This window comes from Vanessa atalanta, chromosome 14, assembly GCF_905147765.1.
Source record: "Vanessa atalanta chromosome 14, ilVanAtal1.2, whole genome shotgun sequence".
NCBI classification, from domain to species: Eukaryota; Metazoa; Arthropoda; class Insecta; order Lepidoptera; family Nymphalidae; genus Vanessa; species Vanessa atalanta.
Window position 1 is genome coordinate 8,713,008 of NC_061884.1, and position 15,896 is coordinate 8,728,903.

General features: G+C 30.2%; 1 protein-coding gene across 1 annotated transcript; it reads right to left on the reverse strand.

The window, feature by feature from the left end:
• Positions 1-9,021: 9,021 nt before the first annotated feature.
• On the reverse strand, positions 9,022-15,504 carry LOC125068627 (persulfide dioxygenase ETHE1, mitochondrial). The gene is made up of 6 exons (XM_047677867.1): positions 15,334-15,504; positions 14,080-14,203; positions 12,779-12,923; positions 11,828-12,042; positions 10,624-10,894; positions 9,022-9,826 (listed from the first exon to the last, which is right to left on the reverse strand). Exons 1-6 carry the CDS (start codon positions 15,345-15,347, stop codon positions 9,786-9,788), a joined length of 810 nt encoding a protein of 269 aa, XP_047533823.1. The 5' UTR covers positions 15,348-15,504; the 3' UTR covers positions 9,022-9,785.
• Positions 15,505-15,896: the final 392 nt, after the last annotated feature.

Sequence of the window (15,896 nt, forward strand, 5' to 3'; positions counted from 1 at the left end):
TCCCACAAACGAACGTTTTATTTATTCATAATTGTATTTTTTTTTTATTTAATTTTTTTTTCTTTAGAGTAGGATGTGTACACACTATAAACAGGGATATTTTTTTTTTCGTGTTATTAATTTTGTGGCGCGAATAGACTTGCAGCTAACGTACCATAAAAATTAATTGAAATAATTCACAGTGACAAATACATATTTACTAGTCAAATATTACCATAAATATAAATGATATAATTATTAATATTTAATTAGATTTTATTATTATCGTATTTAGAAACTGTGGTGTCTAATGTCTGTTTTAGCCTTAACTACTTTATTATTGAGGCAGTATTGAAAGAGGACAAGGCTGTCAACCGTCTAGAGATTGCTCGGATTTGTGCTTTTCAGTATACTCCCAAGTTTTTAGACTTTTCAAACCAATTGAGTGAATATTTTATGTGCATTAGTACACGTGCCATCCACTCACTGAACGTCGCAATTTGAAACATACCGAGCAACATCTAAAAACGATATAATTTATCAGCTTACGCGAAGCTAACTCTAGTTCGAAATGAAAATTATTATTATAAAACTGTTGGATATGAAATTCTATCTATCGTGCCTATCGATTCGGACTTTTTAATTCCTTGGCTGGTATTTATAAGCTTTTAAAAACTCATATCGTCTGCGAACTAAGGTAAGCATCTAATCTAATACATGTTTTAGTATCTAGAATCTTGAAGATATTATTCAAAGTCAATTGAAGTCAATTGAGTGATTGATTCCCACTGTGCTTAGAGAAACAGTGACGGATGGTACAGTCGATGTGGTGTCGATTTCATTTAGATTGCAATTTCCAATATGACAATAATTAATTTGCAGTCAATCATTTGATTGTATTGCTGTTACGAGTTCAGATAATTTTGATATATCATAATGAAATTGCTAAAACGTAATTTATTTGAAACAGATAAATGTTGAATAAAACCAATTAAAACGCGCGCGATTCAACATACGTGACAAAAATTAAACCATTTGCGTCACTTGCTTTTGATAGAGATGTTGAAATTTAAATGTCATTGAGCTAAAAAAGTTTTATCTTAAAAAGTACGAGATATGTGATGTAATTACAAAAAAAAATCTTTGAAGTTCCCTGAATAAAAAGACTATCGTTTAAAAAAACTTTAAAGAAGAAGAAATAAGGAGTAATGTGAAAACAGGCACAATTTGAGTTTTATTTTAATCATTTCTAATATTTTAGTTTGTATGAAATTCTTACATTTATGTGTGTATATTTATGGCACAGTAACTTTCCAATAATAAAAATTCCCTTTTTTATATAGTTCGTTTACAGTAACATAACATTAACAGCATCTAAATTTCCCACTGCTGGGCTAAGGCCTCTCCTCCTTTATAGCAGAAGGTTTGGAGCATATTCCACCGCGCTGCTCCAATGCGGATGTTGGATACACATGTGGCGTTTACAGTAATATACATAAAATACATCTAAAGATATTCAATGACACGTATAAGTACAGTTCATTGGTCACGGTTGGATATTTCATTGTTGAGATACCTTTATTACATAATCATATGAAGACTTAAACTAAGTCCTGTTCGTACATATCACAGAATATTATTATAGAGCGGAGATAGCCCAAAGAATATTATGATAATTTGTTCATGATCCGAAGATGCCAAGTTCAAAATCAGACCAACAACTCCAAGTTATCCTATGTCAAATTAACTCGTGCGAGGTGGTGTTGATTTATTTAATTATCTGTGTGTAGGATTATGAGAGTAATGGAAGAAAGTAGAGAGAGACCATATGTTTTTGTACACAATCCAAAACGAACAATGATAGCTCTTGCGCAGTTGGTTAGTCTCCATTGTGTTGTGAATGGACCTCGCGACCTCTATCGATAAGGACACCAACATCAACATAGTAAATAAAGTAAGTCTAGGTATACCAAACCCTAGATCATTTATAAGTCTAGGCAGAGTGACGCACTACAAAAGAACTAAAACGAACGGCCCAACTTGATTAACCAAGTGTGCGTAGAGCTAGGCTTGACACTAGCGGAATTTTATTTTATTTCACTAGTATGCGTGTATTTACTGGCCAAGAGTAGGCCACTATTTATTCGACACATAAATAATCTAAGACACAAACAAATAAGTGTCAGTCTCTTATATGTCAAACATAAAAATGATTATCATATCATCATCATATTCAGCACCTGTTAATCCACTGATGATCATAGGCACACCTTCTCTTTGGCACACCGGTTAATATAACCCTGTACTCAGAGCATCCATAAAGCATCCAACAGTTGTCTAATGTCGTTCGTGGGATTGGCTCGCTTCAAATTTATAATTAAAAATAATAATAGGTATAATAGACATAATGGTAGATATTTGAACAACTACAGCATGTATATACATATATGCTTATCTGATTTATTTATTGAAATCAACATAGGCATCTAGGTCGGGGCAATATATTTGTAATGTTTTTTATAGCTCATTCGCAGACAATTTTCTTGAACATTTAAGTACGTAAGCTATTGACATAGTTAGCTAGTTTCGCAATAATGCAGGCGAAGACGCGGGCAAGCTGCCAGTATGGCAGTTGTATTCGATATCTCAGAAAATGTCAGTATTAATGAAAAAACTTCCTAATCAGAGCTTCGGGCACACGGCTACGATTAATCTTACACCATCTTACTATTTTTATTAAATATATAATATTAGTTGATATTAAAAAGCGATTCGATATATTTTATTCTTAATATTACATAACCGCAGATTGTAGAGAGGTCAGACTACATACCGACGAGTAACCACGTGTAAGTTATCGATTTAAAGGCTAATCTATATATAAAGCTTTGGGATATGCAAACGACATCGGCGTTTAAAATTTAAAATAGTGAATTATAGGCACCTACTAAAACTATTATTTTTTAACGTATTTCGTAACCACATGAAATCCTTCTATGAATTTGTGATAAATGTCATAACTATAATGACGCTCGTTTACTTATTTAGAGCAAAAAATCGATTGAGAAGACTTGCAATAAGTAATATTTAAAATTTACTTTCATAAAATATCATTTAAGAGATCAACTGAATATTTCATGTTGACAGATTGATTGTTAGATTACTAGATTCATTCATTTCATTCATTCCTTCAGATTCATAAATTACTCAAACATTAGAAATCCAAAACAATATCAAATATTTTGTAACACAAATAGATACTAATGTCTAAAATATATTTTAGAAAGATTATTAAGAGTAAGAATATCGTTTAGACTTAAATACCAAGCCACATACAAATTTGTGAGTCAAATATTTTCTAATATAAAACGAATAGAAATCCATAAAAAAACAAATCACCTAACTGTAATTCATTATAATGTATAATATAAATTACGAAATGTATCATGTACGGTTTTAATCAATAAAATACGATACAAAAATACCACCCCGGTGTTGAGTAACAGTTGTGTAACTGCACACTGCGTCTGTGAGTCACTCATCAGATCGATACCACCACGGGTTAACGAATAACTTCGAAGTATCGAGAGTTATCAACCACTTTACTGGTATTCGGGACTTGTGCTACCACTCTTATCTGTCATCCTACCAGACATCAATAATCATATAGTGCTGTAATATATTTGAACGGTGAGTGAGCCAGTGTAATTAACATTAATTTATCTTAAGAAATAACATCAGAGCCGGTTAGCGGCGTTTTGACGGTGTAATGGTTTATATTTATTTTATTTCTATCATAGGTAATCACTTAACTTCGGAAACCCTAACCTTCCCACTTAAGTAATAAAAGTAACAATAAATATTTAATACTTATGTTAAGAAATTATAACGTCTAATATGGTCCACGATGAAACGTTTTTATATTTATATTAAATTGATAACCGTAAAATTCAAGAGTTAAAACTTAATATAAAATCAAAAAACAATTTATATCAATCGCTGATATATATCCGAGTACGGTATATTTGATATTTCGATTTGTAATTTTCAATTCCGAGCAAAATTCTTTAGAAATGAAGAAACCAGATATAACCCAAGGCACGGAAGCACATGTCTGGGAAGAAATTGTAATCAAAATGATAAAAAAGTCGTACAACAGTAAGTTACCTTGGTAAAAAAATTGAGTAAATAGTTTTATTGCAATATTCGTTCATAGTGATAGTATGTATAATTTATATTAGTATTTAATACTTAAGAAAAACATTTGTACAGAAATTATTTAAAAATGCTTCCAACAGTCCTAAACAGAAGTTTTTCTAGCAAATGGATTTACAATTCAAACGATTCCCGCGTTACGTTATAAACGTATATAGTACTACGTCAGAAGTCTTAACGCTTGTTCTAACAACTGTACGTGTTTCAGCTCAAACGGATGAGAATACGAGACAAACAAAGAAACATTCATTGTTTTATCATATAAATAAAAGCTATTTCTCTTACCCGGTCTCTGTTCTCGTTGGCTATTAAGATATTTTATTTTTCTTTTCACCTGAAGTCTTTCGTATTTTTCTAATAAATAAGTATATCACGCATGTCCCTGACACAGTTTTATTTTAAAAGGTAAAGATAATAATTGGGTTAAAGTTGATATAAATCATAACAATAACTTGAGAACTAAATAAAACATGTTATTCAAGGCCGTACCTACTCCGAACTTGGTATACGTAAGTCTTCGAGCTAATTTGCTAATGAGAACCTAAATTTAGTTTCACATGATGAGTTAGGTAATATTCTTATTCTACATATTTTCGTATTTCTAAATTATAGTTCATTTTAGTTCCAAAGACAATAAGAATGACAGTAAAATATGTAAAATCTTTATTAAGCTATACTAAATCCAATTAATAATTGTGATATTTGACCTTTTTGAACAATGCCTCATAACTATAAACTACTTGAAAGTTTTGGCTGTATATACATTTTAGTGTACCAACTTATCTCATAACTGAGTATACAACAGTATAATAGTTTTGGTCATGGGCCATTACATCTCCATGCTCGTGCTTTAATATGAATGAATTTACATACTGAATAAGTCTCATCTGGATGTAATTTCTATAAATTTATCGTTATGTGCACTTAACGCCAATACTGATTCAACAATAAAATCAAAAGTAATTTGACAAGACTATGCAAGATAAGTGCGACTAACCTAATAGTGGGGACAGCAATACTTTTTGCTATGGTAGGTTTATGTACGTGATTTTTTAATTAGTTCAATACATATACAGCAATTTTTTTGTTTTTACGTGAAGTTACTAAACATTTGCATAACTTTCGTATAATACATAAGTTTTATTTATAAATAATAGTAAAAATTATAAAAGATGCGGGGACTTTTTCAGCGCAAAAGTGACATTTGTAAATCTCTCTCTACCTGACAAACTAGTTTCATTTCAAGATTGTGCACACTTTAATTAACCCTATTACCTATTTTTGAATTTCAAAATTCAAAAAGATATATGTTATTAAAATCAAATAATCATATGACCTTTTCGTATAATCTTAAGCTTACTTTTAATTTTATATATTTTTTTGTGTACAAGAAATATAAGTATGTATAGTTAAATATAAGCAAGAATACCCATTACGTTTGGATTACATATAAAACTGCCGTTTTCGACAACATTATGTAAACATTTATTAAATTATTAACACAGCCAAATGATGCATCCTATAAGTTAAACTAATTTTAACTCGCTCAATCATCGGCGTAGCGAGGCAGAGGATGCAGTCACTGGCAAATAAATAAGTTCGTATGTACGACGTATATACGACAGTATGAGCAGGGTTTTTCACGGCCATTGAAAGAAATCCGGTGCCCTACCCAAATATATCTAAATTTATCATAATATATTCACCGCAGTGAACAATGAAACAGTTTATGATATAAATAGTGAGCATTAGTAAAATTTTGTACTGAAATACGGACGACATAAGATTGTACCTAGAGCTTATTAATTATAAATTATTACCTATTATAAAATAATACCTTAACAAAACTATTATTTTATCTTATTCTTGCTTGGAGAATATAAACCTGATTACGGCAATGCGTTCAATCGTTAAATGATTCAATTTAATTCATCAACATCGTTACTTGAACTTCCACGTAGGTATTCTATCTACTTAGGTAGTAAATACACATTAGCTAATTAAGAATTAATTTGACATCGCAGCTATAGCTACATGAAATACCTTCATGTGTATACGTTTTATGAAGCAGTTTATTTGCAGATTATTATCGTATGATGACTAAATACGACCCTTAATGAAATGCTATCATTTATTATCGTATGTAGTCTATATTATTTCTTATAATCTTCCTGAAAATAAATGTCGAAAATTGAAATAAAGAACATAAATACTTAATTGTACGTTAGTACAGTATTTCCTAATTTATAAAAAAGTTTAAACTTTTTTTGTCATACCGGCGGCACTTTTAATAACCCTTAGAATGAAATGCTGGCTACGCTAAAAGGCATCGTAATAACGATCGCACCGGATGAGCGATAGCGAAATAACACGTCTGCAAATTAATTAAACAGCACCATAAAATATAATCTTAGATTATAAACATACGACAATTTTTCACGTATGTTTGGTTATTTGTTATTTAATTTACTTTATTCAGATTACTTTCGTTTTCTAATAAAATCTGTGTCATAAACTATGCTTTTATGTAGTTCGAATACAAAACTAACGAACGCTCAAGGCAACCATTAATAATTCCGCCTTTGTGTTTTCAGCAGTGTTAATGTCGACCGACCGAGCCACCCTCGCCCAGGGGACATGACGAACTCTCTTTGGCAAAATGTCAAACTTGCCAGCAAAACTTCGCTTGTGACCTTAAGTGTATAAGTACTTACATACTATGACGTCATGTATTATGTTCAAGGATTTTGTTATACATGCCATAATTATATGCAGATATGTGTACTTATGTTTAAATATTCACAAAACTTCTAAGGAATAAAATATAGCAATTAACGAATACTATAAACTAAAAAAATCAGAGATTTGAATCATTTGACACAATTATTAGCTTATTTTATAATTTATTATACCTGGAACAAATAACTGCATTTAATCAAAACACTGTAAAAGTGATCGATGAGAAAGAAGAAGAAAATAAACATAATATAATTTCAAGAACCGACGATAGCAATAATAATTAATAATTATTTAACTAAAAATAAACCAAGACGTACTCGTAGCGACATCTAGCGTAAGTTTGTGAAACTAAATGAAGGTTTCATTTTAAGTCGAGGTTTCTAATGGTACTCTTTGAAGGTTACGAGAAAACCACCGACATGGCGCTTTTTATTTTTGCTAAACGCCTAAAGACTGTCTGACAAAATAATGTAATAACTTCACTCATAATACAGAGAGAACGCATAGTATAAGGTATAGTATAGATATAATAAAAAAAATGATTCAATGACGATTATGCAATACTAAGCTGTTATATAAATGTCGTCTACGTTTAAATTCGTCTGGCGCGGCTGAGTTCAAAACTTACATAATATTCAGTGGTATCTGACTGCCGTAAGTCTATCGATGTGCCAAATCTGCCAAGTCTTAAAATCAATAATAAAAGCACTCGCTGAAAACAAGGAAATAATTTTTTTTCACTTAAACTATAAGCAGACAAGATCGTAGAACTGTATACCTTTAACATATCAACATACCCTACCAATCGTGGACATTTAAAAAAAGAGGAATATGGAAGCATCGTCATCATTATCGTCACTCTTTCTCAGCCGATTATAATCAAGTCAATGCTGTTAATTCTTTGCCTTCCGCATAAGTCGAGTTCTGCTACTTTCTTCAGATCATCTTCAGCCTGCTAACTTTATCTCTTGATCTTCTTCGGATTATCAAATTTCTATCCATCATCCATCTATCCATATCTAGACCTTGTTTGATCAAATGCGCAAGCATTTTCTCGAGAAGCGTGCGATAATTACCTGACGCCTTTTAGGATTTATCAGAATGGTCAGAAAGAAGACAATTGAGCAGAATCGGTAAGACGAGAACGAGAGAAGCTGAGACGTTATCGTTTATGTAAGCGAGCAGGCCGTGAATATCTGACGTCCGTTTGGAGTTTATCGGCAAGGTCTGAAAGGAGACGGTACAGCGGAATCGATAAGACCAAAAAATTTGGCTGAAATGATACCGTATTCCACATGTCTCTAATATTGTTATATTAGCTCTTGCAATTGAATACTAATCTAATAATCTAAAAAGGACAAGCCTAATCGCCTGCAATTTGCTACTGGCATGCGTCTAGTTGTCTTCTGCTTTCTCTTGTTAAATAACAATATTGCTCTTTTTGTCATAAAGATGCAAGTGCACTTTGTAAAATCCTCGTTCAATCCTCTAAATAGTCATATGTCCTTCCATCTAATTACCTGTCCATGTGGATAACGAATAAAAGCTAGCGCTTGAAGACGGCTTGCTATTTTGCATTGTGCGATATTAGATATAGAGCATGCCTCGATACTTTTTAAAGGTGTCCCAAAAATCTGTGTCTATGGGCTCCAAAGACACAGATATTTTTGGGACAAATTGCTTTTTCCGAGCGGGTTATGGTCTCTTGGATAATTAGTCTATAGTATTTATTATGGATCCATGAAAACAAGACAATTTGATTGTCAACGAAATTATTATCAGATCTTTGGAGGTAAAATTATAGGGAATTTAAATTGGCAAATCTCATTAATTTTGTAAAACGTTTACGTGTTGTGGTTTTTTCGTATAATACGCTGTTTACAAAGAACTGTATATTGTATAGTGCAAGTATATTAAATTATTCTATCCTCTCTTAAAACCTTTTTTATAATTTAAGTTTAAGTAAAATAAAAAGTTTAACTAAAATTAAACATTCATATAATTTTAAAAATATTTTTATTACATTCTCTACTAAAAATAAATATTATAACATTTGTAACAATCGATAACATGTCTTATTAAATATTGATTCGTTTTTAGGAACATTTCATTTAAATATTATTCAATAAATCTGATTACCTGTATAAGATTTTTATTTTAGTATAACTTTTTAAAATATCTGTTATCTTCTCGCATTAACGCCACTTGGTTATGCAAATGTGGCACAAAAGTCTGACATTAATATTTCTATAACCTAACATAATTATTTGTATGACCTAATACTCCCCACCAATATAGAAGTAGGGGACTTCTATATTTCCTTGGTGTTTTAACTGAAATAGAAATAAATAAATTCCGAAACACAATTAATGAGTTCATGTATTTGGTAATGAAACGCTTATGAACATTTCTTTGTTATATTGATAAACAATTATAAAACCAGACAAAAAACCCGCTGAATGTCTTTGACAAGTACTAGTTTTTTATTTGACAGTCGATATGTAAAAGTCATAAGGTTAATTTTATATGGAATTAATAGGATTCTTGGGTTGAGCCAAAAAAACACAAATTCCAGGTTGTGCCATTTTGAACCTTATCTACTCTATCGTTTCGTCAACACGGCGTGATAACGTTATGTATTAAAAGTCCTATATGTATATTGTTTATTTACTACCCAACATTCAATAAATATAAATTTCTATATACATATTTGTTATATACAACAATTACAAACTACTTTTTTCTACAAGCTTATAATTATGTATATATAAAGTAACATTTTGTAAATTTATATAATTCTGGTTACATTTTATATAAACGCAATACGATGTTCTACCCACAGAATTATAAGATTAATATATGCCACATACTCTGTTCGCAGGCACGGCTTTATCTGTAAACAAATATTAAATATTTTATTAGTATTAAATACAGACAAACGAACAATAAAACAGTTAATAATCGGTAACGTTGGTCTTTTAATTATAAATATAAGTCTAAGCAATGATTTCCATGTTTCTAACTTTATTTTTCTCTAATATAATAGGTAGACGGACCAACAAATGGGCCATCTGATGATCTAAATGGTCACTGATATACCATACCATAAAAATACGCTTTGGAAGAAATATTAACCATTCCTTAAATCACGGCAATGCGCTAACCTTGTGAGCTGAGACGTTGTGTCTAAATTTCATCCCATTAGACACATCAGTTTAGGATGTCCGATACAGGGAAATGCAAAATTAATGAATAAGTATTTTTTTTTTTTTATTAAGTCGATATATTTCGATTAAAGATATATTTATTTAACATTATCACTATAAGAAAAAGCTTGCTTAATAATTTTTAAATGCAAAAAGATATTTTTCGTAGGACCAAGTCGTTACATTTTTAATCGTTAATTTGTCATCATAGTAAAAAAAGTATGATAATCATTATAATGTGGCTTGAAACTTGATTCCTAAATTATATCCTACTTTACATAGATGATATTAATGTACTAGAATCATGATCCAAAAAAAATCGAATATTATTAATGAATTTACTTGGTGGTACTTACTACAAGTAATGTGTACAATTGTTCAAGCTAACATTGATTAGTCGCCACTCGAAATTACTATTAATCGTAAACTATATCTCCACGATCTACATTATTATACATAAAGTAAAAAAAAAAAACAAACTAACCAATCATTTTAGGGTAAGGCAAGTTCAAATTCTCCATGATGTGAACAAACTCTTTCAGTGGCTTTGTCAATCTTGGGTTATATTTCTTCTCCTCGGCCACAGTCGTGGCTGTCTGTCCTTTATAATCATGAGCCGGGTACAGCGTGTAATGATCGGGCAAAGTGAATATTTTAGTGTGCACTGAATTGTATAGAGACTCCGGTGATCCTTCTTGGAAATCTGTACGACCACAACCTCTGATCAACAGCGTGTCCCCAGTAAAGGCAATTCCCTGAAACATAAATCTAAGAATTTAACAGCTGATTTATTGAATTAGTGTGAAACAAATCATGCGCAATTACATCACTCGATTCTTATGAATGGTTATCGATTCCTTAATTGGTAATCGATTACCATTGATATATATCTAGATTAATACTTTTATACACATATAATAATAGGAATTAATTATGAAAAAAATGTCCTGTATTCAAGAACTTAAGTTTCTTAAAAAGATTTATAAAATAAAAACCTATCACAATTGTGTGATAGGTTTTTATTTAATCTCCTTTTTTTAAATCGATTTTGAGCAGGCATTTTTACTTTAAGAACAACTTGTAAAAAAGTAACAAAACAACAACTACAACCTGTGCTTGTCCCAAAGCTGGGCATAGCCCTAATTTACTTTTTAAGAAGTTTTGAAGTCCAATCATAGGATTCAATATATATATACAATAATAATTCAATTCACATATTTTAGCCATCTCAGTTTTTAGTTAGTATTTGTAAAGTTAAAATTATGCCGAATAAGATAATAAAACATATATATATATATTTGAAATATGAATAAATGTAATTAACACTTTACTTAATTGTACCTTTTAGCACCAGGCAATTCACCAATTATATCAGTAATAATTATATGAAATGAAATAAATAAATTTGTCTAGAATAACAGTCGCTGTAGCCGAAACCGGCCAGGAGACACACACTGATATAAATATATAGTATAAATTAAATGGGAATATTTATAAACAATATAACTAAATAAAAATTATATAACATAATATCTTTCTCTATCTTTTTACTTCATAATTTTAGGGGAATTTGTGTACAGAAAAAGCTATTAAATTGTCTAAGTGAGATACAGACTCAAGTAGAAAATATTTTAACAATATCTGTTAACTATATTTATAATATATAATATTAAATTAATTACAATTACCTGATCATGACAAATATATGTTAAACATCCATTTGTATGTCCAGGTGTTGCAGTAGCCAATAGCTGGTAAGATCCAAAAGAGACCAAATCTCCATCCACAATGTGCAAATCAGCTTTAGCACCAGATGACTTGCCTATGACACTCCTAGAGCCTGGGATAAGAGATTTCAGCTTCCCAGTACCAGTTATGTGGTCTGCATGCATATGAGTGTTCACTGCAAATAACAAAAGCAAAGATAAAAATAATTAAATATTTCTATATCTAACTATATAATTGTTAAAACACGGATTGTTTCCACAATCACAATGTCTTCTTCTTTCATATGTCAACTCAATGATGAAAGAGAGAGAGAGAGAAATCAGAATATATATATATCACTTCTTGGCGCCTACTAAACAAATTTATAAATAAGGTTGTAAATTTCTATCAAATATCTAGTATATGCATAATTTATTATATGACCTCGACAGAACATTACAATAATTTAATAATATATAATAATAATTAATGTAGGCATCATCCATAATGAATTTTGGTGAAATATGATATTATATAAGAATTTAATTATTGCGTTTAGTCTATACAAATGTAGTGGGAGACTTCATTACATGAGAGAGAAGAAAGATATGACAGAAAAAGAAAGAGAGATATATATTTAAGAAGTTTTACTTCTAACTTGTGTACAATGTTTCATGTGCAATTTTTTTTTTTAATTATTTTAGTTGCAAATTAGATAGCAAGAACATCCAAGATATCAAAATAAAAATGGGATAAGGGTGGCACAAATTTAACAACACCAAAGACCATATATGGCATATGCATGAGTTTTAGATTCCCAAAAAAGTAGGTATTGTTATTCAGTATAAAAATCTTATCAGCATTCTTGAAATATTTAAAAAAAAAGTATATAACATCATGTATGTAACTTAAAAAGAACATAAGGAACTTACTTGCATACAATAAATTGAAACCCAGCTCCTTTATCAATGCAGCATCTCTCTCTGCATGTTCCAGAACAGGATCAATCAAAACAGCTTCTCGTGTCTTCATGTCACCCAGTAAATATGTATATGTGCTACTCACTGTGTCGAATAACTGTAAAAGATAATAACACAAGATATTTAATTTAATTTGAGAGCCGAGATGGCCCAGTGGTTAGAACGCGTGCATCTTAACCGATGATTTCGGGTTCCAACCCAGGCAAGCACCACTGAAATTTCATGTGCTTAATTTGTGTTTATAATTCATCTCGTGCTCGGCGGTGAAGGAAAACATCGTGAGGAAACCTGCATGTGTCTAATTTCAACGAAATTCTGCCGCATGTGTATTCCGCCAACCCGCATTGGAGCAGCGTGGTGGAATATGCTCCAAACCTTCTCCTCAAAGGGAGAGGAGGCCTTTATCCCAGCAGTGGGACATTTATGGGCTGCTAATAATGCTTTTAATTTAATTTATATATCTGTCACCTTATCGAAAGTGGTCACCACCGCCTATAGAAATATTTACAAATATTACACCATCATTGCACCATTTATTATTCAAATGTTATCTTCCTCTGGCTATAGCCTGCCTAGAGGCAGGCACACATTAAACACAGCATATAAACCAAGATATGATTGCTCTTACCTAAATGTGTCAAACCAAAATTAATAACAAGTTCCAAGTTTCTATAAAATAAAGCAAGTACATTAAATATTTTTCACTGATATCCTACAAAATTGAAAAGCAGAATATATTTATTGGTACACCGTGTGTATTAAAAGTATGAACTCGAATATGTAAAATACAATCATTGTAACTTTTTCCTAATGACTACTTAATACCTAACATATACCTAATTTATTTGGTACATAATTTAAATTAATTATGGTATAATAATTTATGATATGTTAGTATTTATACATATAGTACACTAAAACACACATATGCACAATTTATAAAAAACATAATGTAGATTGCCTATTTTTGATTATTAATAAAAAAAAAAAAAATCTTCAATCTTAAATAACACAACACATCTTTATCCATAAGGCTTAAAATCTCAAAACATCATTTAAATGTATTATTCGTTCCATAATTATTCATAATCTACATTAGAAAAAAAAAGAATACAAAAGTAAGAAAATAAATTTATATACCAAAACTAAATAAATAAAATACTTCATTCTTCAATAACACAAACTTTACTTAAAATAATTTAAAAACAAAAAGAAAAAATATAAAATAAAATATTTATTAAGTAAAACCTTACCTGCCTGAAAAAGAAATCTGACCCCTTCTGCATCCCTGTAGACATACACCTAGCCTTCCCAGTGTTTGACACTAGAAGTGTTTCCACAATCTTCAGAGTACTTAATGACATTTTCGGTATCATACTGTTGAAGATAACAAAGATTATTTCACAATTGAATGTAGCATTACACTAGAACTACAATTATAGTTAATTAGTGTCAGTTATTTGCTAACATGACAATGTACAGTCGTAACTTTTATTTATTGGCTTCCATTGTGTGCTTATGATTGTTTTCTGTACAACATTAAATATTTTCTGTAGTACTCATTGTTTTATATCAACATTGATAGAATGTTAACCAACTTGATGATTTCCAGAATAAGTTTTATTTTAGTATTTTTGTATGAATTCTATTAAAAATATGAAAAGTGTTTAATTATATATTTATTGAAATGTTAAAAAAACATAAAATCAATACCATTATTTTTTAAGTATATATTTATATGCATGCTAATCCTAAATACAATTTAGTTAATATATTTGTCAAATTATCATTATATTTATTTATATTATATTTATATTAATAGTTCCCGAGAGTATCCATGGTATGTGGTATAGATTGTCCTGTGTGTTTTTTTACAGCAGCTCTACACTTAATGCTCCTCCTACAAAGTTGTTACAGGTCACTGATGATGTCTACCGGTATGTATGATCTGTGTCTTTCACTATGTTTAGTAAGTATTTATGACAAGACATAGCCATTTTAATATTATGTAAAACTATCTTGTATCAACTTATATTCAAACACCGATTGAATACCATTACTCAATGAATAAAACAATTACACATTTCATTTGCAGTATTGTTAATGGCCCTGTCTTAAACACAACAAGCACCGAGGTAAAGCAGTGTAAAGGCAATCTCTCCCAAAATAGATTTTTAAGAGACCTTTGCCTCATGGAAGGTCAGCCTTTGCCTCAGACTTGACCATTACTTGTGAGGCGGCCCACAACTCGCGGCGCCTGGGTTTTTTATACCCCCCCTACACCCTATGTAAGACGGGCTTGTTTTAGGAAAACATAAAGTTTTCGAGTCTTATATATTCGCCTTGTGAAAAGTAAATATTAAAAAAATCAAAGTTTTATTTTTTACCTACTGTTACAGAGCCAGAATTTAAGAATGACAAAGCTTTAACAATAACGCCACAACATTATTAATATTATAAATTATAAAAATATAAATTAAATATATAAATTATAAAAATATATTCACCTGATTCGGTACATTGGACGTGGACTTCATTTATTGTTGACTTAAGTTTGGTTCTTAATATATCAATAGCCTCAATAGCGATAAGTCTTTATCAGATGATAAAAAAAATTAAACAAATCATAATAAATATTCATGAATTAATAATAACTTTTCACGTGCAACATTGTAAAAAACAAATTAACCTAAAGAAAATGTTAATAACATTATTTCTTTAGTTTTCTTCGTAAAATATACATTTTTCTGGATTTCGTATTAGACTTATGACTGATTTTTAATAACAAGTAACAACACTAACATCAATTTAGTATAGTGTCATTGTCAAAACTGACAAAATGAATCAAAATCGATTCTTAAAGAACAAATCGAGAATGAAATTGAAAAAAAATGAATACAGTGTGAAAAATACTCATTAAATTATAACAGTCTTTTCTTAAACTTTTTTAACAGCTAAAAAAGCTTATATAAAAATTAGTAATAACATAATATCGTTACAAACTTTCTTATTAAAATAGTAATAAACATTATTTTGTTCTGATATTTATTGTTTTTACCACCAATGAAAT

Bases quoted from the DNA above. Each gene is read 5' to 3' on its own strand.
- LOC125068627 (XM_047677867.1), bottom strand. The intron at 12,043-12,778 runs GTAAGTTCCTTA...TGTTATTTGCAG, and splicing joins TTTCAATTTATTGTATGCAA to TGAACACTCATATGCATGCA. The intron at 9,827-10,623 runs GTTAGTTTGTTT...ATTTGTTTACAG, and splicing joins GCCTTACCCTAAAATGATTG to ATAAAGCCGTGCCTGCGAAC.